The 25,801-nt window shown below is 46.5% G+C and overlaps 1 protein-coding gene across 4 annotated transcripts in view; it reads right to left on the bottom strand.

Moving 5' to 3' along the window:
- Positions 1 to 11,058: 11,058 nt before the first annotated feature.
- Positions 11,059 to 25,801, bottom strand: part of CELF6 (CUGBP Elav-like family member 6) — a 29,613-nt gene continuing 14,870 nt past the window's right edge. For 3 of the 4 annotated variants that reach the window (XM_036842670.1, XM_036842672.1, XM_036842673.1), the window contains 10 exons: positions 14,859 to 14,987; positions 14,678 to 14,757; positions 14,377 to 14,520; positions 14,127 to 14,259; positions 13,888 to 14,034; positions 13,599 to 13,661; positions 13,265 to 13,345; positions 13,035 to 13,178; positions 12,259 to 12,414; positions 11,059 to 11,393 (listed from right to left, as the gene is read on the bottom strand). In XM_036842670.1, coding sequence (XP_036698565.1) covers positions 12,287 to 12,414; positions 13,035 to 13,178; positions 13,265 to 13,345; positions 13,599 to 13,661; positions 13,888 to 14,034; positions 14,127 to 14,259; positions 14,377 to 14,520; positions 14,678 to 14,757; positions 14,859 to 14,987 — 1,049 coding nt within the window. In that variant the 3' untranslated portion in view covers positions 11,059 to 11,393; positions 12,259 to 12,286. The remainder of the gene's footprint in view (positions 11,394 to 12,258; positions 12,415 to 13,034; positions 13,179 to 13,264; positions 13,346 to 13,598; positions 13,662 to 13,887; positions 14,035 to 14,126; positions 14,260 to 14,376; positions 14,521 to 14,677; positions 14,758 to 14,858; positions 14,988 to 25,801) is intronic. The other variant, XM_036842671.1, reaches the window with a different exon arrangement.

Below are 25,801 nucleotides of genomic sequence, written 5' to 3'. Positions count from 1 at the left end.
CTCCGACGCCTGGTTGGGGCGCCTGCGCAGTGATCGCTGGTTCGGTGCGAGGGGCGGAGCGGAGGGTGGCGCCTGCGCCGTGGGGCTGGGCGGGTGCGTGGAGAAACGAGAGGCCCGGCGGGTGCGCGGAGGGCCCTCTGAACAAAACTGTTGGCGTTTGGCGCCCCTTGTGGTTGGGAGGAAGGAGCGGGGAAGGCAGTCCCGGCTACCTCTCTTCTTTAGAACCTGCGTGGCGGATAAAGACTGAGACGGTCCCCCTGAGACCCTGCTGACTCCAAGAATCTCTAGTTTGTAACACCTTAGGGTCTTTTAATTCTTCTTTTGTTTTTAATTTTTTTTCTTTTTTGGCTGCACCACGCAGCATGTGATATCTTAGTTCCCCTACCAGGGATTGAACCTGAGCCCCCTGCATTGGGAGCACAGACTCTTAACCATCGGACCGCCAGGGAAGTCCCAGAGTCTTTTAATTCTTAAGTTTAACTCTTTTGCTCCCCTGGTAGCTGTGGTGTGCTGGAAAGCACTCTGGCCTTCTATTGGGACAACCTGGGTTCAAAGCTTGTTTTCAGCACTTACTGATTGTTCAGCCTTAAACCAAGACTTTCACTTTCTGAGTCTTAGTTTTCTCATCTGTAAAGTGGGGACAATGATATCTGTTTAACGGGGCTGTTGTGGTGAGGATGAAATGAGATGGTATGTCGAACCGTATGAATGTGCAGGTATTTGACTCTTTATATTTTACAAAACAGAAATTTCATATGGTTCAACCTAACACATATAAAGTAACCAGCAGAATACCTGGGACTAGGAAGTCATCCATAAATGGAAGCTGTTAACCGTGGTTATTATGGTTATTCCCCTGAGATGTGGCCAGACCTCCCTTCATCCTTATCAGAGTTGGGTGTCTTGGAGCTCCCATGTGCCCCTCTTTTCCATCAGCACTAATGGGGAAAAGCTTATCTTATATCTACTTACCTTCCTCATTCCCTCTTTTTAGCTAGACACAGCGTACACAGGAAGGCTTTGGCTCTGAGTGATGTAAACACGAGACATATCTATCCCTCCAGAGCTGGCCTCAGTCAGAATTTTTGCAGTGAGGGACTTCCCTGGTGGCGCAGTGGATAAGACTCCGTGCTCCCAGTGCAGGGAGCCTGGGTTCGATCCCTGGTCAGGGAACTAGATCTCACATGCATGCCACAACTAAGAGTTTGCATGCCACAACTAAGGAGCCCGTGTGCCACAACTAAGGAGCCCACATGCTGTAACTAAGGAGCCCACCTGCCACAACTAAGACCTGGCACAACCAAATAAATAAATATTTAAAAAAATATATATATATAAAAAATTTCGCAGTGATGTTTTTTACATTTGGATAACCTCAGCATCTCCCGTCTCACTCTCCCTTTTGATATCCCTGCTCTTCTCACCTGGCCTCTGAGCCTGGGCTTCAACACTGTCTTAATATTAGTTTGTTACACCCATTGTGTATAATAACTGAAAAAAGTGAGGTATATAAAATAACAGGACTTGGAGCCTTAGTGGCAGAATGTAGTTCAGAGTCGTTGGGGAAGGAGTTGGCTCTGCTCCCTCAAACAACTCACCAGCAAGGGCCCCATAGCTGCTTTGGAGAGCCAAGCATGTGTGGAAGTGTTCGAACAGAAGCACTTTGGGTAAGCACGGGAGGTCTGTCCCCATGGGTGAAATGTCAAAGTCCAGTATTCCATAACCTTCCAGGATTTCCCCTCCTCACTTCCCCCCAACTCACACCACCAGCTCTTCTACTCATTATGAATCCCACGAATCTCAACTGCCTCATAGTTGATCAGTATTTTCCTGGCTTCACTTTTTCCATCCGGTCTAGATCCTATGGTCAGTTACTTTAACCACATTTTTGCTAATATGCTTGCCCTTAGAATCATAACCACAGATATTCCAGCCATCTACCTTCTCTATTCTCTATCCTAAACCAGGATAAAGGAAATCACCCAGTCCCGCAGAATTGAGCTTGTGAGTGGACACTGTTTTATGTTAGTCCAGCCCACAAGCCCTATTCTTTGGGAATTAAATTTCCACACTCACTCTCCAGATCTATAGGCTCCAGGGCCATGTTTGTTTCTGTGACCCCTGGCATTCTGGCTGCAGTTTTTCAACTGTGAGTGGATTCCTAATCCGAGCTGAGCTAAGCAAATGTTCTCTTCCTGGGAATCTTGGATTAGGGCTGAGAGATTATGATTCTAACTGGACTGGTTTCTTGAGCAGAAGAGATATAAACTCAGGAGCTATTGTGCATCCACCTCCCAGATACTATGAGGAATGAGGAATGCAGAAAGTTTATCTGCAGAGAGAGAATGAAGCCTGGACAGGCAGAGACCAGAAATCATGAGACTGCTGTCTGGTTCCTGAAAGTTTCCCAGACCATTTCTGAGGCCCTCTGACCTTAGAATCTATGAGTCACCTTTATCTAGAATAAATCGTTAAGAAAACTTACCCTGGACCCGATACAGAGCTACAACAAATTCACAGTCTCCTCAGCTAGGCCCTGAGTGTACCCAGCAATCCTTCTACACATCAGCTTCCGCCACCATCCCCCATTCTGCTTCACAGAGAAAATAAAGGCAACGGGGAGGAAACTGCCTTAATGTTCAGCCCCCTCCAAACATTTGAATCTCTCCCTCCCTTTCTTTCTCAGAGGTAGTGAGGTCTCCCTTCAAATCCAAGCTTAATCGTTTCACTGCAATTTGTTTCTCACTCCCTTTGTCTCTTCAGGAAATTTGATCCTTTATTTTCATCTCTCTTTCATGGATAGTCAACTTTTTCCTCTCTCCTACTCTTTGATCTCGGCATATAAACTTGATCAACTAGCCCAACCTAAAAAAAAATCCAACTTTAATCCCACACATTACTGATTATTACACACTTTTTCTTGCCTTCAACCAACCTTCTAGGGAGTGGTTTACACTCTCCATCTCTGCTTCCTTACCTCCCATGTGTTCCGTAAATCTAGTGCCATCTTACCTCTCCCCCAAATCTCTACTGAAAATACTTTCACCAAAGTTACAGATGACTTCTGAGCTGCCGAACCCACTGGAAAATTCCAGGCTCAACTGATTTGACCATTGATGTCAGTTGGCATCGTTGATCAGCAGTCCCTGCATCCCTTTCCTCTGTTGGCTCCTATGGGCTATGTTCTTCCAGTTTCTTCCTAAACCTCACGTGGCTCCTTCACAACTTCCTTAATAGACTCCTTTTCTGTCATTCATCATTTAAATAATAATAATTTTTAAAAAACAGTTCAGTCAACACCCATTTCTCATTTCATCACTCTTTCCAGTGACTTCCCAGAATCTGATTCCCCTTCCTGTGTTACAAGTCTTGGAGGTAAGCAGAGCCCACCTTCCATGACAGATATTGAAAAGGTTGGGTCTTTGCTTTCCCAGCTTTTTGGCATCTAAGACAGAGGTATGTGACCTAAGCTTGGCCAAGTAGCCCCCAGAAAAGTAGATTCTGGAGTAAATGATTCAGAGAAATAGAACCATGGAGAATTCATCCTGGTGGCAGTGGCCACAGTGCGATCAGCTCTATCCTGTGCTTGGGGGCTGTAGTGGTGTGGGTACTGGTGATGGTGACATCCAGTGTCCAATGGTAATGACAGTGGCAATATTCTCACTGTGCTGGTCTGACATCTGATTTTGGCTTTTGCTCTGGTGGACTGGCCTCCCATTGTTCCCAGTTGTTTTTCAAGCGTGCATGTCCTGCTTGGCAATCCCATGACCCACCCAGTGCCATTTCAAGAGACGGCTTTTGTAGAATTTGAAGAAGAATAGATACATGTATATGTTACCAAAAAACAAAAACAAAAACTAATAAGCCTGGGAAATCTTTTTCTTAGAATGAGAGAGGGGTAAGTGAGAACACTTACACAGTAAAAAGTGTTTCTAGTTCTTTGCTAGCACTAAAAGAAAAAACTGGCTTTTCTCTTTAAATCGTCCTGTGTGACACGCTGACTGCAGGTGACTGGGATTCCCGAATATACATCTCTACCCTTTACCTCTTGCATTTCAAGTTGCCTTTTAGACAACTCCACTTGTATGTCTCACAGGCAAACTCTTCTTCTTCCTCTCAATCTGCATTTCTTTCATGACCCTAGCTTAGTAAATAGCACCCATGACTTGTTCAGCCAGAACCCTGAGAGGAAAACATCTTAGACTTCTCCCACCCTCATGTGAACAGAACCAATTTTACCTCTTAATACATCTTAAATCAATCCCTCTTTTATATTCCTACTCTTCCTCACCAGAGCCATTGTACTAGCCTCCTAACTAGACCTGCTATTCCCAGTCTCAACTCTTCTGATCTCTTCTCCACTTAGCTGCCTAGGGGAATCTTTCTAAAACCCAAAGCTGATCAGGTCATTCCTCTGTTAAAATTCTTCAATGGCTCCTTACCACCTCCAGGATAAAATATGTACCCCTTCTATGGCTGTGGCTCCTATTTGACTCTCAGCACTCCCTCACCTGCATCCTACGCTCCAGCCAGGTCAAACTACACGTTTTTACAGACCATGCAGGACATGTCTTTACATTCTATGACTACTTAGTGGGGTGACAGTCACAGTGTCACCTCTGCTCCCTCCCGCTTTCCACCACACAGAGATGGATACATGACCCATCAGGCCAGGCAGGGGACTCCATCCCCCTGGCCAAAGTGATTAGTTCAGGTAAGGGTTTGTCACCTAAGCAGAGTCAATCATAATCTTCCCCTTAAACTCTCTTGCTTTTGAGGCCATGGTGCCAGGAGCATATGAGATTGAAGCTGCTGGCACCCAGCTCTCTATCACAGGGAGAAAGTATATTTATGGCAGGAAAGAGAAGGGGACAAGGAACGAAGAGAAGCAGAGCCCTGAGAGATGAAGTGAGAGAGGTCTGATGACATTTGTTTGAGCCCTTGAATTCAGCCCTGCCTGGTTGGTAATAGCACTACACTTCTCAGCTCCCTTCTTGCTTAAGCTGGTTTGGGTTGGTTCCTGTCGCTTGTAATTAAACCAGACCTAATACACAAATGGAATGGTGTGTGCAATCAACAGACTCTACAATGTGGATCTGGTGGAACTGAAGTGAAGTGGAGGCAGTGTGGGCATCTGTCCATCCTGGAGCAGGAAGTTAGAAATCCCTGTTATGTGGTATCAGGTCAGCTGGTTACATGATCTATTTTATCTGGAGCTTTGGCTCAGGCATCCATCCTAGATGGAGACTCCAGGGACACATTGGACAAACGTCTGGATGTTGGAGTATGCTGGCCTCTCGCAAGATTTCTAGCAAGGAGCTGCAGTTCAGCTTGCTTCCATGCTGGCAGAACCAGACCATATGCAGCTTTGTTTAGAGTTGCCTTTTTTGCCTTTGGCCTGCTAGCTAGACTGCCAAGGGTCAGATAATCATGTGTCTTATAGATTATAAAAGCCAGATCCTCTACCCCAAACTAAAATGAGTGAGAACAAAGGCAGAGAGGTGGGACATCAAGCAGGAGATACTGGAGCTTAGGGCCTGGGAAGTTCTAGAGAAAAAGCCTGATGCTCCAAGCCACACCTGAATGCATCTTTTTTCTCCCAAATTAAATAATGTTTATTTTACTTAAAATTCAGACAGTCCTGGGGGTTCTGGTGCCTGGGGACCTTGGCTGTGAATCCTGTGGGAGAGAGTGAGATGTATTGGTCACAACCCTCATGCACCTTTCTGGGCTCCCTGGGCCACCTCCGTCTTTCTCTCTCTTGGTTGGCACCCCACCCATGCCAAGTAGCCCCTCCACTTCCACATTTGTGGTAGAAATGCCACATGGCAGGCATGGGATCTGACTTCCCAAGCAGCAACCCAGGGGGTGATGCAACTCAGAAGTGCAGTGGAGTTAGCTCTCCGTGAGGTGCACCTTGGCCAGTAGAAAAGAGGATATGAGAGGGGAACGAATGGGGAAATTCCCTCTCAATTCTCCTCCTGGCGAACTGTTCTAAGGTGCAGTTTCTCCCTGCAAACACCATGTGCTTTAGCAAACAGTCCTGTCAAGTCACCTGCTCTCTCCTCACAGCTCACGTGAAACAGTGGCCACGACAGTAATACGTTGTCTTGCGTTGCTTCACATCTTTCTCCCCTGCCACATGTCTCTTCTCCCCTCTCATCATCCTGGGCTTCCGTCTCCCCAAAAAGTGTGAGCACTTTAATCCTTGCCTCAGAGTCTGCTTTCTAGAGCACTTGGGTTAAGATATGGAGCCGCAATCAAAACCCCCATCCCAACACTGAGTCCCAACAGTGGGGTAGCAAGAAGGTCCTGAGGGCACAACTGATTTTTCCTGCTCGCATGCAGGAAATCCAGCCCAGACTGCTGGATTCCTGCCAGAGGCCCAGTGGCAAGGGTGCAGGGTCAGCCCATTTCTGGCATACTCCCTAGAAGAAGCTGAGGCTAATTTTCTCAGGCTCTTTCTGTGGTTCCCTGCATTTTCTCCTGGGTACCTAAGACTTACCTTTGGAAGAGTCAAACCCAGGCTTGCAGCTTGCTCTGCCTTCTGGGTCTCCGTGCTCTTAGGCCACTAGAGGGCAGGAGGCTAGAGCATGGAAGTTCAAAGTCCCCTCTACAGATGGCCAATCAAAGGCTCTGATCAGCCCAGGCTGCCATACTGTGATGGCAGTGTCTGAAGAGGGGTTGGGGAGAAAAAGAGTAGCTCTCCACCCTTTCTGAGTTTGCACTTGGCACAGACTTGGTCAACTCTTCGTGGACCTCACATGGCTCAAGCTCGAAGGGCAGCTACAGAATCCGCTTTGGCTCTGAGCTTCCTGAGCCCATGAGGTTTATTCCTTCATTGGTTCTCCCAAAGAACACAGGGCTGTGTAACATGCTTGAGCAAATATACTGGCTGAGGGAGGCGCACAGGCCCCAAACAGCCTCTGAATCCCTGCTGGATTTGGCTGTGTCACAGTGAAGGCAGGTACAGTGAGGACAGTGGATGCCCAAAGATTGCAAACAAAGCTGGAAAAGATAAAGAGAGATTCTGTGACCTCCCTGACCTTAGTACCCTCTTTTGGAGGGTATTACATGCATGTTCTGTTCCACTGAGGCAGAGGTGAGACCCCAGGTCTGGTCAGAGCACACAGTAGATCCAGAGCTGCTTCTGAGGTCAGAGGTTGTCAGTCCCATCTCAGACCAAAGGTCTTTTCTCTCTGTATCCAAGACACCCAGGTTGCATCCGGAGAGACAGAGAGAAATTCCGGGGGCCCTCCTGAAGGCTGAAGACTCTGCCAACAGTCCCCAAGTTAAACAAGTTCTCAGAGGGCCCCCCAATTCAATGTCCACTGACAGACTCTTCTCAGGAGTGCTTTGGTGATGTGGCCTTAGTGTAATAATGGACCATGGCCAGAGGGCGAGGAGTGGAGCAAGCTGCAGATTGTCCAAAATGAGTGCTTGTGCGGTTGCCTCGCTCCTGTCCTAAGCATTGCCTTGGGGCTGAGACATAGGAGCCAGTACCACTTAGGGATTTTGACTATCTAGTCAGGGTCACTGGAGCATGAGCCAGCCAAGTGTTATATAGGTAATCTCTCTCTGAGGGCACTGAGCAGATTAAGGTTGACTTATTATCACAGACAGGCTATTGTGGAAACCATGAAGCTGAGGGGGAGGGGAATGGGCCAAGTGTGACCTGTTGCTAAGAGACAGAAACCACAAGGGCCAGATCCAGACTCAAGGACAAGAACTCGGCAAGATTCTTGATGATGGTTACTAGCTCACAGAGAGCCCAGGAAGCAAATCACGTGGAGTGAAAGGAATTGTCCAGAGAATCCTCACCAGGCAATCGGGGATCTGGGAAGGCATAATCTCTAAGGCAATCTTTAGGTCCAAACCCATGTCTAAAGGGAGGGTGGATGATTCAATTCCAGAAGAGGCATCTTCTCAGGGCTGTCCATAAAGGAGGGAGATATTTCCCACTGGAAAGGATCAAGAGCGATCAGTTTTGTTGACGAAGAAACTTGCTCCACTGTCCAGGAGGATGTGCTATGTGCTATAGGTTAGTGACCATTGTTTTCTCTTCTCCCCTATTCCAAATGGAAGGGTTTTTTTTTGTCTTTTTTTAAAAATGGTTACCCTATTTCTCTCCATATTGGTTATGTAGGGGTAGCTAAATTTATCTTTAAGCCAGAGATTGCAAAATCACAAGAAGTTATATCCAGACCTGATCAAGAATTGCACATCACAAAGGGACCCTGGACTGAGGGCTCAGTAAAGCAACTGGGCATGATTCTGTTTTTTCTCCTATTGAGAAGTGGGTGAGTGTGTTTCTTGTTGGGCCTAGGAACATAGCATTGTTAGGCAGGCACATTTTTGAAAGTGTATGTTTGTCAAGAAAAGTATAGGTGGAAGGTGAACAATACAGGGGAGGAATACTGTGGATGCAAATTGCTTATCTGCCCATCATCCCTTCTTTTGAAGACCCAGTTCTCCCCTCCACACAGTCCTTGTGAAGTTGTCAATGACGGTGGCCTACTCTTCCACCCTAGAGGTAGCCACATGTCCATTCTGGCCAAAGTCCTCCCAAGGTCTTTAGAGCTAGAACTAGTGAGGCCACCAGATAGAAGGAAGCAGAGCCGAGAGATGGAGACATCATCATTTGAACCCCTAGATCAAGCCATGCCTAAAGGTAGATACATCCTTTGATTTATCAATTATGTAAGCCAACTAATTTCCTATTGGCTTAAACATGTTTGAGTTGGGTTTTTGACACTTGCAGCTGAAAGGATTTGGACTAACACATGCACACACAACAGAGACACAAACACCATTGTTGCTTAAACTCATTAGACATTATACGCGTCTTCCATGAGCTTATAGGGATCAGCAAACTTTTTATCTAAAGGACCAGATAAATCTTTTAGGCTTTGTGGGCCACATATGGTCTCTGTCTCATATTCTTTTTTGTTTTATCTTAACAGCCCTTTAAAAATGTAAAAAAACGTTATTATTTGTAGGCCACACAAAAGCAGGCTGTAGGCCAGATTTGCCCACAGGCCATAGTTTGCCGACCCCTGATCTAGATCCTGCCAACCTCTGCAGCATTTATACATGGTCTGTCAGCCCCTAACCATGAAACAAGATACTTCAAATGCCATTTTGGTTTGTGTCTTGATGTGACTTGATGAGTTAAGGTTCAGGGTAGAGTTAGAAATGGGAAAGGGACTTATCTTGGTGCCCACTGTCTGCCCCATAATTGGCACTGAATAAACGGTAATCATTATGATTTCTTGGTAATAATTTATCAGCATGATGCGGCTGTCCAAATGGCTTTGTGCAAATGTGCCAGTTCATTCTCGAAGACCCTTCCCCTCCTTCATCTTCTTCAGTAAACCTTGCTCTGACCTGCCTTACCAGTCAAGTCTGAATTAGGTACTCTTCTTGCTATCACAGACTCTCTGGGGCCCTCCATTATAACTACATTATCGGACTGTCCTTCCCCTTAACTCTGAGTGCTTAGAACATGCCTGCACCCCAGCTCCTAGCACAGTGTTTAGCACCTAGCAGTGAGGGGTCTCTATGCCTCCATATGAACAGCTGTTTGAATGTGCAGGTGTTAACATTCCCATCGGTGACCAGGGTGGTCAGTCTACCTGTCAGCCCTGTGCACTACTGCACCTTACCTGGCAATGTTATTTTTCATCCCATTCCCTCCAAAAACGAGTCAAAGACAGAGGAACAGGTGGGAACAAGTTTTCTTAGAAACTCTTATGAAGGAGGAACCCGCCGCCCCCGCCCCCACATGCTTTATTGTCTGATGTGATATCAGATCAGAGGCCTCCAGTCTCAGCAACATCTAGGGACCAGAGTGCCCACCACACAGCTGGGGTCCCAGACTAGTTTGATCCAGGTCTGTGGGGTAGAGGGAAAATTATCCTCCCAGGAAAAGTTATGTGCAAGGCCCTGCAGGCCCAGGAAAGGCTGACCAAGGCAAGTGAGTCATGGTGCTCTAAGCTGAATCTTTTGCCCATCTCACAGAAGCAGGCAGGAAGCACCACCATTGATCAGCTTTATATGGCACCCACTGTATACAACAGACAGACAAAGACAGACAGACAGAGCACACACCACTTCTAAGCTGAACACTGCTCACCATCTAGAAGCACCTTGGATAAGCACATTGAGACACTCTTGCATAGGAAAGATGTAGTTTTTAAAGGAATGATGAAGTATTTTGGCAAAACATCTACTTCCCTCCCAGGTCCTGGGTAAAGAGGGACCTCTAAATTCTGAAGCTTCTACATATTGAAAATTATCCCCTTCTCAATGGCAGTATATACAGTAGCGAACCTTCCAAGTCTGTTGTCACAGCCCTCTACATATATCCTGAATCTACTTTACCGGTGGGCAAACGTAGACTTAGAGACAGAAGGTGGTCTGGAGCAAGGGGACACTGGGGCTGGCTCAAGGTGAGGGGAAACAGGAGGTGTCTTGGCTCAGCCAAAGGCAGGGCCTCTGTCTAACTGGATGGGGAAGGGAAAGGCTGGGGTGGTCCAGACTCCCTTTCTTCCTGCCTGAGGAAGCAGTGGTTCCACGGGAAAGGCTGTCAAGAAGGAAAGGCAGGTTCCCACCCCTGCTGGCTTAAGCGCTTTTTCGGGGTGGCAAAGAGCAGGGCAGGCCAGAGCTCCTCCTTGAGGCCCCTTCGTGGATGCTCTCTGAGTTTGGGAATTGTGGGTTCACTGCTTCAATAACTCTCTTGTTACCTGCATATGGGGCCCAGACCTCAAGTCCTTCATTATTTTTAAAAGGTGGTGGGGTGGAGGTGGGGGGCGTTAAGAGGGAATGAGACACAGAACAATCTTTCCACAGCCTTCCTCTGCCTAGGCTGGGGCCTTCAAGGGTCTCCTTCACCCTGCCTCCTAGGGATATTTAAAGGCAGCTTTTATTAGACTCTATACTGTCCTTTTTGTTTCTCTTGTGATTTTTTTGTTTTTTTTGTTTTAATTTATATATATATATATATATATATATATATATATATATATATATATATATATATATATATATATATAATTCTATAATTCTTTAAAAAGCAATAGTCCTTTGGTCCCTAAACTCTAAGGAATGATATGATTTTGAAAGAAGTAAATCTGGGCTTCCCTCGTGGAGAAGCCCTTGGCACCCCCCAAGGCCCTCTGCTGGTTCCCCTAGACAGTCACTCCTCAGCCAGCCCCAGCTGCCTTGCCAGCCTGAGCTCTACATCACAGGCACAGAACAACCCACTTGGTGAAAACAATCCTTAAAGTGGCCTGAGCCCAGGCACTGGCCTTGGGTCCACCTCCATCTGTGGCTGCTCCTTCAGGAAGGGCTGCTCAAGCATTTCTGTGCTTTTCTTTTCCTTTCTTCTCACTCTTCAGTTTCCAATGTTGGGTATTAATTGTTAAGGAGAGAGAAAGGGAAAAAAAGGAAAAAAATCACTCTGGAGGGCAAGACAAGAAGAGCAGCTTTCCCTACCTGTGACAGGTGAGTGGCTGGCCTCAGGCTCAGGTGAGTGGCTGGACCTCAGGCTTCCACTGAAGCCAGACCCTGGGTCCTGGGCAGATGACCTCAGCCCAGCACCGCCTCCAGAGGGCTCCCTGGGGGTAGTTCAAGTGAGGCAGGGTCCTCTGGACCTTCTGAGACAGCAATCTCTAAAAGTCACAGGCAGCCGGCCCTGCCAGAAACCTGAGAGCTTGTCATCGCCCTCCCCATCACCACCACGCCCTGTAGATCCTGCATCTTCAGTGTATTTGCTTCTCTCCTCATCTCCATGTTCACTGCCATTATCCCAGCCCTTACATCCTGTCCCTTCTTTGCTTAAACTCCTCAGTGGTCCTCTACCATCTTCAGGATAAAGTCCAAACTCATGGCCTTTAAGACCCTTCACAAGCTAGCACAAATGTACTTTTCTAGTCTCGTTCTCCACCCCCCTGCCCTTCCCACACAGGAATTCTCTACTATGGTCCCCTGTGGCTATCTCTGGAGTGGAATGAACTGGTTGGATCTTACTGTAATTGTCTCTCCCAGACTGTGGGGGCAGGAATGTTGTCTAATTTATCTCAGTCCTTAGATTGAAGGAAAAACACAGCCTCAAACTGAGGATTCCTCCTAACTCCTGGCTCTTCTCTCCCAGACTTTTTCAGAGGTCGGTGTCCCCAGCATCCCAAAAGGAATATCAAAGCTGAGAGCGCCTCCATCACTCAGGCCCCATCTGCCGGGGGTCCACTAAGGACTCACCTTTCTGTGGCTGGTCAGTGAGAGTAGATCAGTAAGGCCGGTTGGCATCCTTGGGCCTCTTTAGCTGGACCTTGAGCCTCTTCATGCCAATCTGAAAGCCATTCATGGCCTGAATAGCTGTCTGGGCACTGGTTGGATTGTCAAAGCTAACAAACCCTGGAGGGTGTGTGCAGAGAGGTTAGCTGGGAACTCTGCATGGCAGGGCCTCCTTTCTCTATGACCAGCCCCTTCTCCTTGCCCCCTCAGGCCAGTTCCATCAATCAGTACTCCTCCACCCTCCAGTGTTTGCACGTGTGCACACACACGGACACATGCTCGTACTTACACAGGCAAGTGGCCTGAGTTTCCTAAACGTGTGATTCTTGGAAGGACAGGAGGTAATTCTGAGTGTGTGTATTGGGGAGGCAGGTAGTGTGTTGGTGGGGTGTTTCCCTGTGTTTCCCTGGCATGGGAAAACTCTCTCTCCACAGCCCCCATTCTGGTCCTCTGAATTGCAGTTGGAGGGGATCTCTGGTCCCAGACCCAGACTCCACCTGCCCTGGCTAGACTCTAAAGCCTAACCTGGTTGAAGATCTACCAGACACCTGACCTTCCCAGGTGAACCTGAAATAGACTTGTTCCTGGTCTGGGCTTAGCCTCATCATTGGTCTGTGACCCTGCTGAGCGCTATACACTCAGTTTCTAGGAATCATTGACTTCCGGAGGTACAGTCTTAGGGTCTGTAAGGAATCTCGAAGTTGGGAGTGGGAGACGCCTAGGGATGGGGCTCAGCTCACCGAAACACTTGCTCTGGTTGGTGGCTCGATCCACAAAGACTTTGGCAGAGACAACGGCTCCAAAGGGCAGGAATGTCTGGATGAGTTCTGCATCACCAAACTCCTGAGGCAGGTGATAGATGAAGAGGTTACAGCCTTCGGGGCCTGCAGGAACAGGAGCAGGCTGGTTCAGGGGAGGAATCCTGAGTCCAGCCCCACCAGGCCCTGATCTCCAGACCCCTGTCCCTCACCTTCTCTTTGCTGCTGGGGCAGGCCTGAAGGCTGCTGGGGAAAAGTTGTGCTCACTGGGGCATAGGCCGACGGATAGGCTGCTGGAGACAGAGGTGGGAGTGGGCAGTGACCCCCAGGAGCCACCCCCAATCAGGGCCCCATCTGCCTGGCCACCTTTGACCAACTCAGCCAGTCCACAGTAACCCTCACCCCTAGAAAGGTCGTTCTGGGTCCAAGGGTGGGCGAAAGGAGGGTCGGACTCCTCAGAACAGAGCCTAACCCCCCCGCCCAAAATCTCCCTATTACTTTCTGGGGCCCTTCAAACCCCCCAGGCCGCGTAGCGCCAAGTGAAACCTGCGTAGTGGTGCATCCCAGCGTAGGCCTGCTGCAGGGGGTCAGCCACGCCGGGACTCTGGGCTGGGGAGAGAGGGGCGCAAGGCCCACAGTGAAGGTGGGCTGGCGGGCGGGCGGTCAGGGTAAGGTGAGAACGCAGGGAGTGTGGAGGGAGGCTGTGAGAGGCAGCAGGGAAGGAGGAGGAGTCCCTTCTCAAGGAGGCCAGGCCCTGCCACCCGCCCCCCACCCCGACCCCCGCTCCCCACTCCATTTTGGGGGAGATTTGGGCGGAGCGGGTGGGGGGGCCCACCTGGGTAAGGAGAGAGCCCGTTATTGTAGAGACTGTCCGAGCCAGGTTGCCCGTTGGTCTGGGGGGTCAGGGGGCCGAATCCATTGACCCCGATGGGCGCCGGGAGACCCGGAAGCGTGCTGGGGCCGCCGCCCTGCGGGGAGTTGGCTGCAGGTGGCGAGGAGGTGGGAGAGTCAGGCCGCAGCCCCGCCCCGCCCCGCCCCGCCCCCGCCGCGGTCCCCGCCCCCTGCGCACAGTACCTGCAGCCGGCAAGAGCGGCGCGGCTATGAGGCTGAAGGCCGCCACGTGCTGCATCTGTGCCGCCACTGCGGCCACCGGGCCGAGGCCCGGGCCCTGCGCCGCCGCCAGCAGGGCCGCCTGGTGCTGCAGGATCTTTGGGAGGGAAGAAGGGCGGGTGTGGAGGGCCCAGCGGCGGGCATCTGCCCCGGCGCCCCACCGCGCGCCTGGCTCACCCGCTGCCCGCCCGCGCCCGCCGGGCCAGGCACTTACAGCGGTGGTGTAGGCTCCGCAGGCCCCCAGCGGCAGCGGCGCCGGCTGCAAGGCACCCAGCTGGCCCGCCATCTGCTGCATCCGCCGCAGCGCGCGCTCGCGGTCCGTGTCCGCCAGCTTGACCACGAGGCTGGACGAGGCGCCCTGGGTTAAGGCAGGGGAGGCTGCAAGGACGGGTCTAGACCTCAGCCCCGGCCCTGGGCCGAGGGCCTTGCTCCTCAGGCCCTTTCCCCGGCATGTGGGGAGGAGGAGCCAGTCCCCAGACCCCTGGCCTCACCCCGGGCCCGGCGCCCGCCCTCACCGCCATGGTCCGGCTGCCGTGCAGACTCTGGATGGCCGCCTGAGCTTCCCCTTGACTCCCGAACTTCACAAAGGCACAGCCTGGGGCAGGATAGAGGTGGCTCAGGTCACAGAGGCCAAAGGGTCATGTGGTCCGGAGTGAGGCGGGGTCATCAGGAAATCCAGGGGTCAGCTCAAGTCACCTTTACTGGTGCCATCGGGGCTCCGCAAGACGGTGCACTCCTCGATGTGGCCAAAGGGCTGGAACAGGCGTCTGACGTCCTCCTCACCCTGTTGCTTGCCCAGCATACCCACAAACAGTTTTCGGTCCTCTGGGGACAAATCCAGGAGTCACCTGGGAACCCTAAGACCTCTTGGACTCCCCAGAGTAACAGGAGGAGCCTAGGAAGGTAGTTAACCACGGTCTAGCTCTGGGAAGAGGTGAGTGAGCAGGCCCTACTCACCTGGGGCCACAAGGTTGGGTTTCTTTGAGGGGCAGGATGACCTACAGACAGATCTGGAGGAAAGAAACTCCAGATTTCCATCAGGAAAACCTGGGTCCTGGAACTCATTGCTGCTCTTGTGGGAAGTGATTCAATCCATATTTTTGGTTGGATAGAGCCCTACATGCATCATTTTATATGTTTGACCTTTCTGTTCTTAGAGTCTGGGAAATGCTATTTTGGACCATTTCAGCCCTATTAAGGGAGGGGAGTCCTCAGAGGAGTCCTTGTATTCATACTGGGTCTGGAGAAGATAAGTACACCCTCCCGATAAGCCTGATGGCAGTGGCTAGAGTCCAGGATTCTGGGTCAAAAAAAAACAGCACAGAAAGCAGTTGTCTCATTGCACTGCCTCAACCCCAGACCATGAACACTGGAATGATGAATCCCCAACTCTAGCACCCAACTCAACCTGCGTGCCCCTCCCAAAGGCCTAAAGAGAACAGGAAGCTTGGGTTCCTGATCCTCCAACGTTGGCATTTTGCCCACTATGCTTACTGAACTAATGACCCCTTTCCTTACCTCCCTTATTCCCTCACTGAGCTTCCAGGGCCCTCACTGAGCCCTGCTGCCTCCTCTCTGACTTCCCCTGTTTTCCTGCCTTGATCTCTCCCCAGGTGTTCATGCTATGGGAGAACAAGTTCTGCCTATAGACCTGGGTGGCCACCTGAGGATCCTTCCCTGTGTCCACCCTTCCTATGGGAATGGTAGAGATGCCCAGAAAGGGGCCATAAGCTGGGCCCCGTGACCTTGGAGAAAGCTGGAGAGCTGGGGCTGGAAACCAGGGCTTAGCTGCACATCCAGCAAGTCGGGCCTCAGGAGCACTATCCAGGAGTGTGTGGTAGAGGAGCCCAGCCCACAGGTCCTGCTGTCAAAGCCCCTCTCATCTGCACCAAGGTAAGTCTTTGATTTTGAGATGGGGCTTCATCAGCGTAATACAAGTTGGGAGAGAAAGAGTGGGTGGGAATCTGGCTTCAGGCTTCACCTTTGAGATCCTGAAGCCCAAGAAAACCCATCCCAAACTCCTTCACTCTTTGACAAGGTTGGCCAGGCTGATGGGGGTCCTTGGATCCTGAGTGCAAAGGAAACAAGGCTGGTGAAGGTCATAGACTGAAGCCTGGGTGACAGTGAAAAGGAAGAACAGACTGGCCAAAATTAGCAGTGGAGGGAATCTCCAACAAGGCTATGTGTGTGTGTCCATATTTCACCTGGATGGTGTGGGGTTCAGCCTAGGCTGCCCTGGGTACCTTGGTATCTGTCGCCTGCCTGTTAATGCTGTGTCTGTATGGAGGGCAGGGGCTGTGGCTTATATGGGACAGACAGAGTGTGTTTCAGCAGAATCCTGCCCTCTGTCCAGAGGATTACTGCCCAGAAATCCTGACGGGGAAAGGATAGATAATGTACTCGTGGCCAGAATTCCAGTAGAGGTACCAACCTTCTGTGGTAAGAGTACAAACCAGTGGGTGTACTTCACTCCTGGGAGGGTTAGCCACAGAATAGTGCCCTTGGAATGGATCACTGGTTTCCTAACCTTTTAAAACAGCTGTGAAATCCATTGTTCTAACAAAAATATTAGGATGAAGCTCAAAATGTAAGAGAAAAGTAGAACTGCTTGGAAAAGCCAGAAAAGTAAGAGGAGGGCTGGAGTTCCTCTTGCTTCATCTTCCCCTGGTACTCCCTCGAGGGGGCTCCAAGGAAAGTCCTTTGTAAACCACTGACCTAAAAGACAGAGAATAGAATTCCACACGGTGTATGAAGAGGGATCTGAGATCATTCTCTTCAGGAACCTGAGAAGTCAGGAAAGGTCTTTCATGATTCTCTTGACGAATCTGATGGTGGCTTTGCCTTGACATTGGAAGACAGGCCCTATTTGGTCAGGGAATCAAACCCTCTGAGATTGTTATTGTTCTGCGCTATGAAACTAAATTATGCCCATGCATCTACAAGAGGCCCAGGAGGGGCTGGAGAAGTTCCTAGGGTCTCCAGAGTCTCAGGGCTTCATGATGCCCTAATTTATAGTGCAGCTGTGACATTGGGTAGGGTCTGCAAGATGGTGACAGCACCTAGGTAAGCTGTCATGCCACATGGAACAGCATCCAGGTAGCCCTAGGTAGGAAGAGAGAGATCATGGCTGAGATGGAGCCCCCCAGGACAGAAAAGAGGTTTGTGTGAACAGTGGTCCAATCCTTCATCTGCTCTTCCTCTTTCTGCTCTTTTCTGATGATGGTGGTCAGTCACAGCTCATGTCACAGACCATGAAATTCTCTGATCCTTCTGTTCCAGTGAGAGTCTCCCAAATTAAGAATTTCCATTTCCATGTTAGGGCACTGACTCTATGGTTCTAGATTACTGGGCTGTACAGAATTTGAAATTGAAATGAGGTTGGGCTATGGGCTAATCTCTATGCTGCCCATTTCACAGATATCACCTTGAATCCTGGTGTCCTCTTTGCCACTTTACGGGGACCTTGATGGTGTTTGACAGGAGGATGATCTGAGTCACAGTGAATATAAGCATCAGATGATCCTGAAATGGTGGGATAAATTTCTTAAGAGACCTGGTCAAAGAGAATTACAGGCTAGACTCCTGAGAGTAGCCTGCAAATCCACAGCCCTGAAGATTTTGAGGGCTGATGCATGCTCCCAGAGAGATGGAGATGATGGGATATAGCCCAGAAAATGCAATATCCTGTAGGTCAAACTATACCAGTTTGGTAGAAAGAGGATTCTGTAAGAGGTAGGTCGGAAATGTCTGAATAAAATCATTCCATGAGTGGTGGGTGGGTCCCTAGAAAGATGGAAATTCAAACTGGGAGGCTCAACTTTCCTGGAGTGGATGGAATTGGAAGATAGCATCAGTGTGGAGTTGAGACTTAGTTGGAAAGACACACAGTTGAACGGTGTAACTGCATTTTCATGATGGCCACCTATGTGTACTCCTTGCTCTTCTACCAAATGCTTTTTTGACCCCAAACCAAGTTGTTTGGACCCTAGAGGTTCATCTCCATAAAGCTGTCTTGCCCAGCTGGTCATACAGGGATTCTAATGTAGCAAATGATGGGGTTGGAAGCCCAGAGTCAGAGTTAGTCCACTCCATCTTCTTCAGGAAAGGTATCAAGATGCTGTTCTAGAAAGAAGGCTCTGCCCAAGTTGGCCCAAAGGAGTCCCAAGTTTCTGGCTTCTAAGCTCCTCACAGCCACTCACTTCCATGTTGGTGGGATATCATGATTGTAGAAACAGTGCAGGGACAAGATTTCAGCATTGGGGTACCAACCATCTGACACATCCTAAAATTACCAGTCCACCTTTCCATCCAAATACCAACCCAGGAGATCCTATTGATGGCAGCATTTGATGCTCTGACGTTCTCAGTGATTATTTCAGCATAAGGAGCCAAGGAAGACTAGGAACTGAGTGAAGGAAATATCCAGGGGAAACAAAGTCTCCTGATCAGATCTGATGAGTATCAAGGAGAGCTTTAATTCCAAAAGAAAACTATTAGAACTAAGAAACAAATTCATCAAAGTTCTCCTATTAAAAAAATCAACAGGGACTTCCGTGGTGGCGCAGTGGTTAAGAATCCGCCTGCCAATGCAGGGGACATGGGTTTGAGTCCTGGCCCGGGAAGATTCCACCTGCCGCAGAGCAACTAAGCCTGTGTGCCACAATTACTGAGCTTGCACTCTAGAGCTCACGAGCCACAACTGCTGAAGCCCGTGCATGTAGAGCCCATGCTCCTCAACAAGAGAAGCCACTGCAATGAGAAGCCCGCGCATCACAACAAAGAGTAGCCCCCACTCGCCGCAACTAGAAAAGCCTGCGCACAGCAATGAAGACCCAACGCAACCAAAAATTAAAAATATAAATAAATAAACAAATTTATTTTAAAAAAAAAGAATCCACCTGCTAATGCAGGGGACGTGGGTTCGAGCCCTGGTCTGGGAAGATCCCACATGCCGTGGAGCAGCTAAGCCCGTGCGCCACAACTACTGAGCCTGCACTCTAGAGCCTGCGAGCCACAATTACTGAGCCTGCATGCCAGAACTACTGAAGGCCGCGGGCCTAGAGCCGTGCTCCACAGCAAGAGAAGCCACCGTAATGAGAAGCCCGCGCACCATAACGAAGAGTAGCCCCCACTCACTGCAACTAGAGAAAGCCTGCACACAGCAACAGAGACCCAATGCAGCCAAAAATAAATAAATAAATAAATTTATTTATTTATTTTTAAAAATCAACAAAAAAATCAGTTGTGTTTCTACAGACTAGCAATGAACAATCTGAAAATGAAATTAAGAAAACTATTCCACTTAGCATCAAAAAGAGTAAAATACTTAGGAATAAATTTAAACAAGGCTGCAAAAGAGTTGTATCCTGAAAACTACAAATTATTGCTGAAGAAAACTGAAGAAGACGCAAATAAATGGAAGACATCCTATGTTCATGAATTGAAAGACTTAATGTTGTTAGATGTCAGTACTACCCAAAGCAATCTACAGATTTAATGCAATACCTATCAAAATTTCAGTAGCATTTTCTTAAGAAACAGAAAAATCAATCCTAAAATTCATATGGGATCTCAAGAGATCCTGAATAGCCAAATAATCTTGGGGGAAAAAAGAATTTTGGAGGTCTCAGACTATCTGATTTCAAAACTTATTACAAAGCTACAGTAATCAAAGTGTGGTACTGGCATAAAGAGAGACATTTAGACCAATGGAGTAGAATAGAAAGGCCAGAAATAAGCCCTCACATATATGGTCAAATGATTTTCGACAAGAGTGCCAGTCTTTTAAACAAATGTTGCTAAGAAAGCTGGACATCTACATACAAAAGAATGAAGTTGGACCCTTACATCGTACTGTATACAAAAATTAAATGAAAATGGATCAAAGATAAACATAAATGCTAAAACTACAAAACTCCTAGAAGAAACAGGGGAAAAGCTTCATGACCTTGCATTTGGCAGTGATTCCTTGGATATGACACCAAAAGCACAGGCAACAAAAGTAAGAATAGAAATTTTAGAGTACATCAAATTTTAAAACTACTGTGCATCAAAGGACACAACCAGAGTGAAAAGGCAACCTACAGAATGGGAGAAAATATTTGCAAACCATATATCTGATAAAAGTTTAATATCCAGAATATATAGAGAGCTCCTATGACTCAACAACAACAAAAATAATTCAATTTTTAAAAATGAGCAAAAGATCTGAATAGATAGTTCTCCAAAGAAGATATACAATGACCAACAAATATATGAAAAGATGCTCAAAATCACTAATAATCAAGAAAGTGCAAATCAAAACTACGAGATATCAACTGACACCCATCAGGATGACTGCTATTAAAAAAAGGGGGGGGGGAGGAAATAAGTGTTGGCAAGGATGTGGAGAAATTATGTATGTATGTGCACTAATGTAGAATGGTACAAGCTGCTATGGAAAACAGTACGGCGGTTCCTCAAAAAATTAAAAATAGAATTACCATATTATCCAGCAATACCAGTTCTGGGTATATATCCAAAAGAATTGAAAGCAGTCTCAAAGAGATATTTGTACACTCATGTTCACATTAGTATTATCCACAATAGTCAAAAGGTAGAAGCAACCTAAATGTCTATCAACCAATGAATGGATAAAGAAAATATGGTATATATGTACAATGGAATATCATTCGGCTTTTAAAAGGAAGGAGAAATCTAAAAAAAAAAAATGGTTCTGAAGAACCTAGGGGCAGGACAGGGATAAAGACACAGACGTAGAGAATGGACTTGAGGACACGGGGAGGGGGAAGGGTAATCTGGGACGAAGTGAGAGAGTGGCATGGACATATATACACTACCAAAGGTAAAATAGATAGCTAGTAGGAAGCAGCCACATAGCACAGGGAGATCAGCTCGGTGCTTTGTCACGACCTAGAGGGGTGGGATAGGGAGGGTGGGAGGGAGACGCAAGAGGGAGGAGATATGGGGATATATGTATATGTATAGCTGATTCACTTTTTTGTAAAGCAGAAACTAACACACCATTGTAAAGCAATTATACTCCAATAAAGACGTTAAAAAAAAAAAAAAAAAAGGAGGGAGATTCTGACACATGCTGCAACATGGATGAAACTTGAGGACATTATGCTAAGTGATATAAGCCAGTCACAAAAAGACAGTTGCCAGGGTCTGGAGGGAGGGAGAAATGGAGAGTTGTTGGTTAATGGGTACAGACTTTGAGTTTTGTAAGATGAAAAAGTTCTGGAGGTTGCACAGCAATGTGAGTACTGCTAACAGTATTGAACTGTACTCTTAAAAATGGTAAAGATAGTAAAGATTATGTTATGTCTGTTTTACCCCAATTAAAAAAAAATACAGTGAAGGAGGAGGCCTGAAAAATAGGGACTTAGATTAAGAAAGAACAGAGACTCCACTGTTCCTTCATCCTGATCCAGGAGAGCCAGGAGGCGAGTAAGAAAGGTAGACCAAGCCTGGGCTTTCAGGTTCCCTTAAGAGAGAAGATCTCAGCCTCCGGAGATGCATTTTTCTTTTGTGGGCTATACACTTGTACCTGAAGGGCTTGTCAGAGGTTCAGCCATAGCCATGGCCTAAAAGTGTTACAACAATTAGCTTTGGGTGATCCACTCTGAGTCAAACTGCAGGAAAGCACCACTCTTTTCCTTCGGAGGTAAAATGCATTTCAGGAAGTGAAACATTAACTTGACATTACCAGGTCTTATGCAGTACTGTGAGCCTTATCTAGTCAGGTTTTAGTTGGAAGAATACTTTTTAGAATTAAATCAGTGTGAGGATCAAAGACAGATATGAGTGTCAACTGACTAATAGAACAGTTGTTGCTAAGATCCGTGTCTGATTCAGGCCAGAGAATATGTCCCAGTATTAAGAAATTCTGAAAATTCTAGCTCAAAGTTTAACTTTAACTTAAAGTTTGGTTGTTAAACACTGAATAGAATAGAATCCTAGAAAAAAAAATTGGAAAAGATGGCTTACTTAGTTTGATAGTAATATATGTTTATTACTCAAAATCCAGGCTGATATTTAAACAAACCCTTGCAAATTCAGGCAGAAATTAAACAATTATAGGATGGTTATAGGAGGGTTGATGTGATGACAGATAATTGGCTTTTGAGTTAAACCAAATGTGAAGATTAAAAAACAGAGGCATTACCTCAGAGAAAGTTTTAAATTTTAAAGTAAAAAAAAAAACAAACCCTTAAAGTGAAAAGATTGCATGGATTTATTACTTAAACTATTTCTGTACCGTAAGCATCTTGGATCTGTAAATATTTGCTAAGTAAAAAATACAGCCAAGTTGGGGAAAGAGCAATCACAATTGTGACTTATGAATTTATTGATTTTATGTTATAAAATTTGAAAGATAGGAAAGAAAATACAGTAGTTCAGTGATTTTGAAGATTTTGCCTTAGAACTAAAAAATACTTTCCCTATATGATTGGTACTTACAGTTCAACTTATTTTTAGTGTTTCCATAGCAGAGATAATCTAAGCTAGGAAAAATCAACCACAGTCTCCATGCTGAAGAGCAGATAAAATAGATCTATTTAGTTACCATTGTCTGAGGGATTTAGGGATCCCTAGCTCTGACCTCATGTAATTTGAGGTTAATTTAACAATTTGAAATACATGAACTTTGAATTTTCATTCAGGCAAACATTTTAATGTTCACATTCAATTAAACACAAATGCTGAGGGAAAAGTTTTTGGCACTATGTATATTTAATTAGGAATGGGCACCTTGGGCTTCCCTGGTGGCGCAGTGGTTAAGGATCCACCTGCCAATGCAGGGGACACAGGTTCAAGCCCTGGTCCAGAAAGATGCCACGTGCCACGGAGCAACTAAGCCCGTGAGCCACAACTACTGAAGCCCGCGTGCCTAGAGCCCATGCTCCGCAACAAGAGAAGCCACCGCAGTGAAAAGCCCGTGCACCGCAACGAAGAGTAGCCCCCGCTCACCACAACCAGAGAAAGCCCGCACACAGCAACGAAGACCCAACGCAGCCAAAAATAAATAAATAAATTTATTGAAAAAAAAAAAAAGAGTGTACTGTTCAATGCCACAGGATGTAAAATATAGGCACAGAGCATGGAGTATATGAACAGTGTGGGACTTGACTGCAGAATTTATGGGAACTGGGATACATTAAACATATGTATAAATATATATGTATAAACATACACGTAGGGCTGGCATACATTAAAAGGCTACTATAATATAGTCCATGAAGACTTGGATGCACTCTGAGTGCCACCAAGGCTACGAGGGATGACCATGAAAGAAGAGGACCCCAGACCTTCTATCGGGCAGATCTTGTGTTGCTACTACTATTGCATTGTAAGCATTGAATGTGCAAGTGTTACCAGTAACTTCTAAAAGTAATGCAACATACAGTGTGTTTAAAATATAGGTTATTTCGAAGTGCCTACGAGGGGACTCCAAGTCAGACGGGGAAAGTCAGAGATGGCTTTGCCCTCAGAGCCTCTGTTTCCTTATTTGGAAGCTTGGAGGAAATAGCTCTTCCTGCCCTACCTATTCTAGAAGCTTGTGGGGGGAATCAAGTTCATGAGACTATCTGTGACCTGTAGAGCATGATTATACAGAGAGTCTTATGATCTTTCAGATTTAGAAGGAGCCGTTTGGTCTCTAGGAACAAATGGGTGGTTTTAAGAACAATGATGTTGTAGGTAATGTTATAGCGGGAAGAAGACAGGATGTCTCTGTATCTTTCCAAGGTGTTATGAAAAATGTTTTTATAAATTTGCTTTAAACATTTTTTTCAATGAAAACAATTTTACTTCTATTCAGGCTCTCCCCTGCTGTGCTAACACTTTGATTTCTACAACATTGGCTGGAAGTGAAAATAAAACAGACCTATAATAGAAGTTATAAGAAAATAAAATAAAAAATAGGTTATTTCAACCACAAACCTCATGTCTAGTGATTAAAAATAAGAGTAATACTACTCTGTTGTATTGGCATGAAAATTCAAGAGATAGAATGTAAAGTAACTATTTTTGTCAAAAAGCTCATGCATGTGTACATAATAGAATACTCCTGTATGGCAGATGGGAAAGAAAATGGCAGTCTTTGGACCAAAGAAGCAAACCTGATAGGTTTAGTTAGGCTGTCACAATGCTGGCCCACTTTTAAAAATTGAATTAGTTGCCAACATTTAATATAATTAAAACAGAAAACTTTCATTACGTCATGACAGTCTCACCCATTTAGGGTTACTTACCTGGCTCCTATAGCATTTGAGTTAGTGATCCCTGTTTTATGGGAAGAAAAATCTAATAATCCCTTCCAGAAAAAAATGGCAAAATTTTGGAAGATTACATTTGCCTTGATACCCCCTTGATTATGTCTGCATTGATACCAGTATTTTTGTAAGATGTAAAAATCATTATTAATCAACTGTAAACAAAGGATTTAATTTCAAGAATAATTTTAAAATATGCAAGCTTAAAGGCTTAACTGTATCAGGGCAGCTGTGACCATTAACTCTGAAGGTTTATAGAATGTTTGGGATAACAGAGATGAGACTTGAATGGGACAAGCTGTCCTACATTGGTGTCAAATGTTACATTTCAAAACCAAATTCAATACCATTTTAAAAGTTGAGTTTCTAAAGCATTAATTTGTGTTAAAATTCAACAGAGAGCTGAACTCACTTTTGAAGAGATATATAATAGCATTGAAGAGAAGAAACACATTTTGATTAGTATCTAACACAGATCAGTTGGTAGTAAAATACTTGTAAATTGTAAAGACCCAACTGTTTTGCAAGACTTAGTACATATGTCTCCTCTCTCCCAAATGTGTATCAGGGAACATTTGGTGACTTAGAGTGGGAACACGAAAGAATTGAGAGATCTGGTCATCCAAAACTGCAAGAAGGATTATCCATAGATGCCTTTGGAGTATATGCTCTTTAAAAACCATCACTTAAGCAATGTAAAGCAATTATACTCCAATAAAAATGTTAAGAGAAAAAAAAAAGCCGTCACTTGTCAAGAAATAGCTATGTTATACATAACTACTAAAATTATGAATTCTACTGCCAGGCAGACCTCTTTTCAGCTAGATTTTCTTTTCCTGCTCTCTTGAGCTGCTCGGAATCTGAACAGGTGTAGAGGTGAAATGCCATATGTACAGAATGTGTCAATGATATTACACCTGAAAAACTTGTACAAAAACGGGGAAGCAAATGATAAAACTCATGCTGATGCCACTGCTGGGAGCCCAGATGACCAAGACATCTGGACTAGGCTAAGCAGAAGCATAATCGGCGTGGAGGCCTCCTTTGGGCAGTGGCCCTCACCCTGGCAAGGGGTGTTGGACTCCAAGCAGCGAGTGTGGCCCCAGCATCCTGGATTTAGTTCCTGAACCAGACTCCAAGTTGCACTATGTTCTTCTGAGCTCTGTACCTGCTCTTCCCTCTGCCTGAAATACTTGCTCCCTTGCTTCTCCTTTTTCTATTTGACGACTTCTTGTTCATCCTTGAGATCTCAGCTTAAATATTACCACCTCTGGGAGTCCACCTTGACCTCCCAGACTAAGGTGCCCCATGTTCTCCCCAATGCTTTTCAATCCCCCAGGACTTGGAAAGCATTGATCA

Source organism: Balaenoptera musculus, chromosome 2 (assembly GCF_009873245.2).
Source record: "Balaenoptera musculus isolate JJ_BM4_2016_0621 chromosome 2, mBalMus1.pri.v3, whole genome shotgun sequence".
Classification (NCBI taxonomy): domain Eukaryota; kingdom Metazoa; phylum Chordata; class Mammalia; order Artiodactyla; family Balaenopteridae; genus Balaenoptera; species Balaenoptera musculus.
The sequence above is the reverse complement of the archived record's forward strand: the minus strand, read 5'-3'. Positions and strand labels throughout refer to the sequence as shown.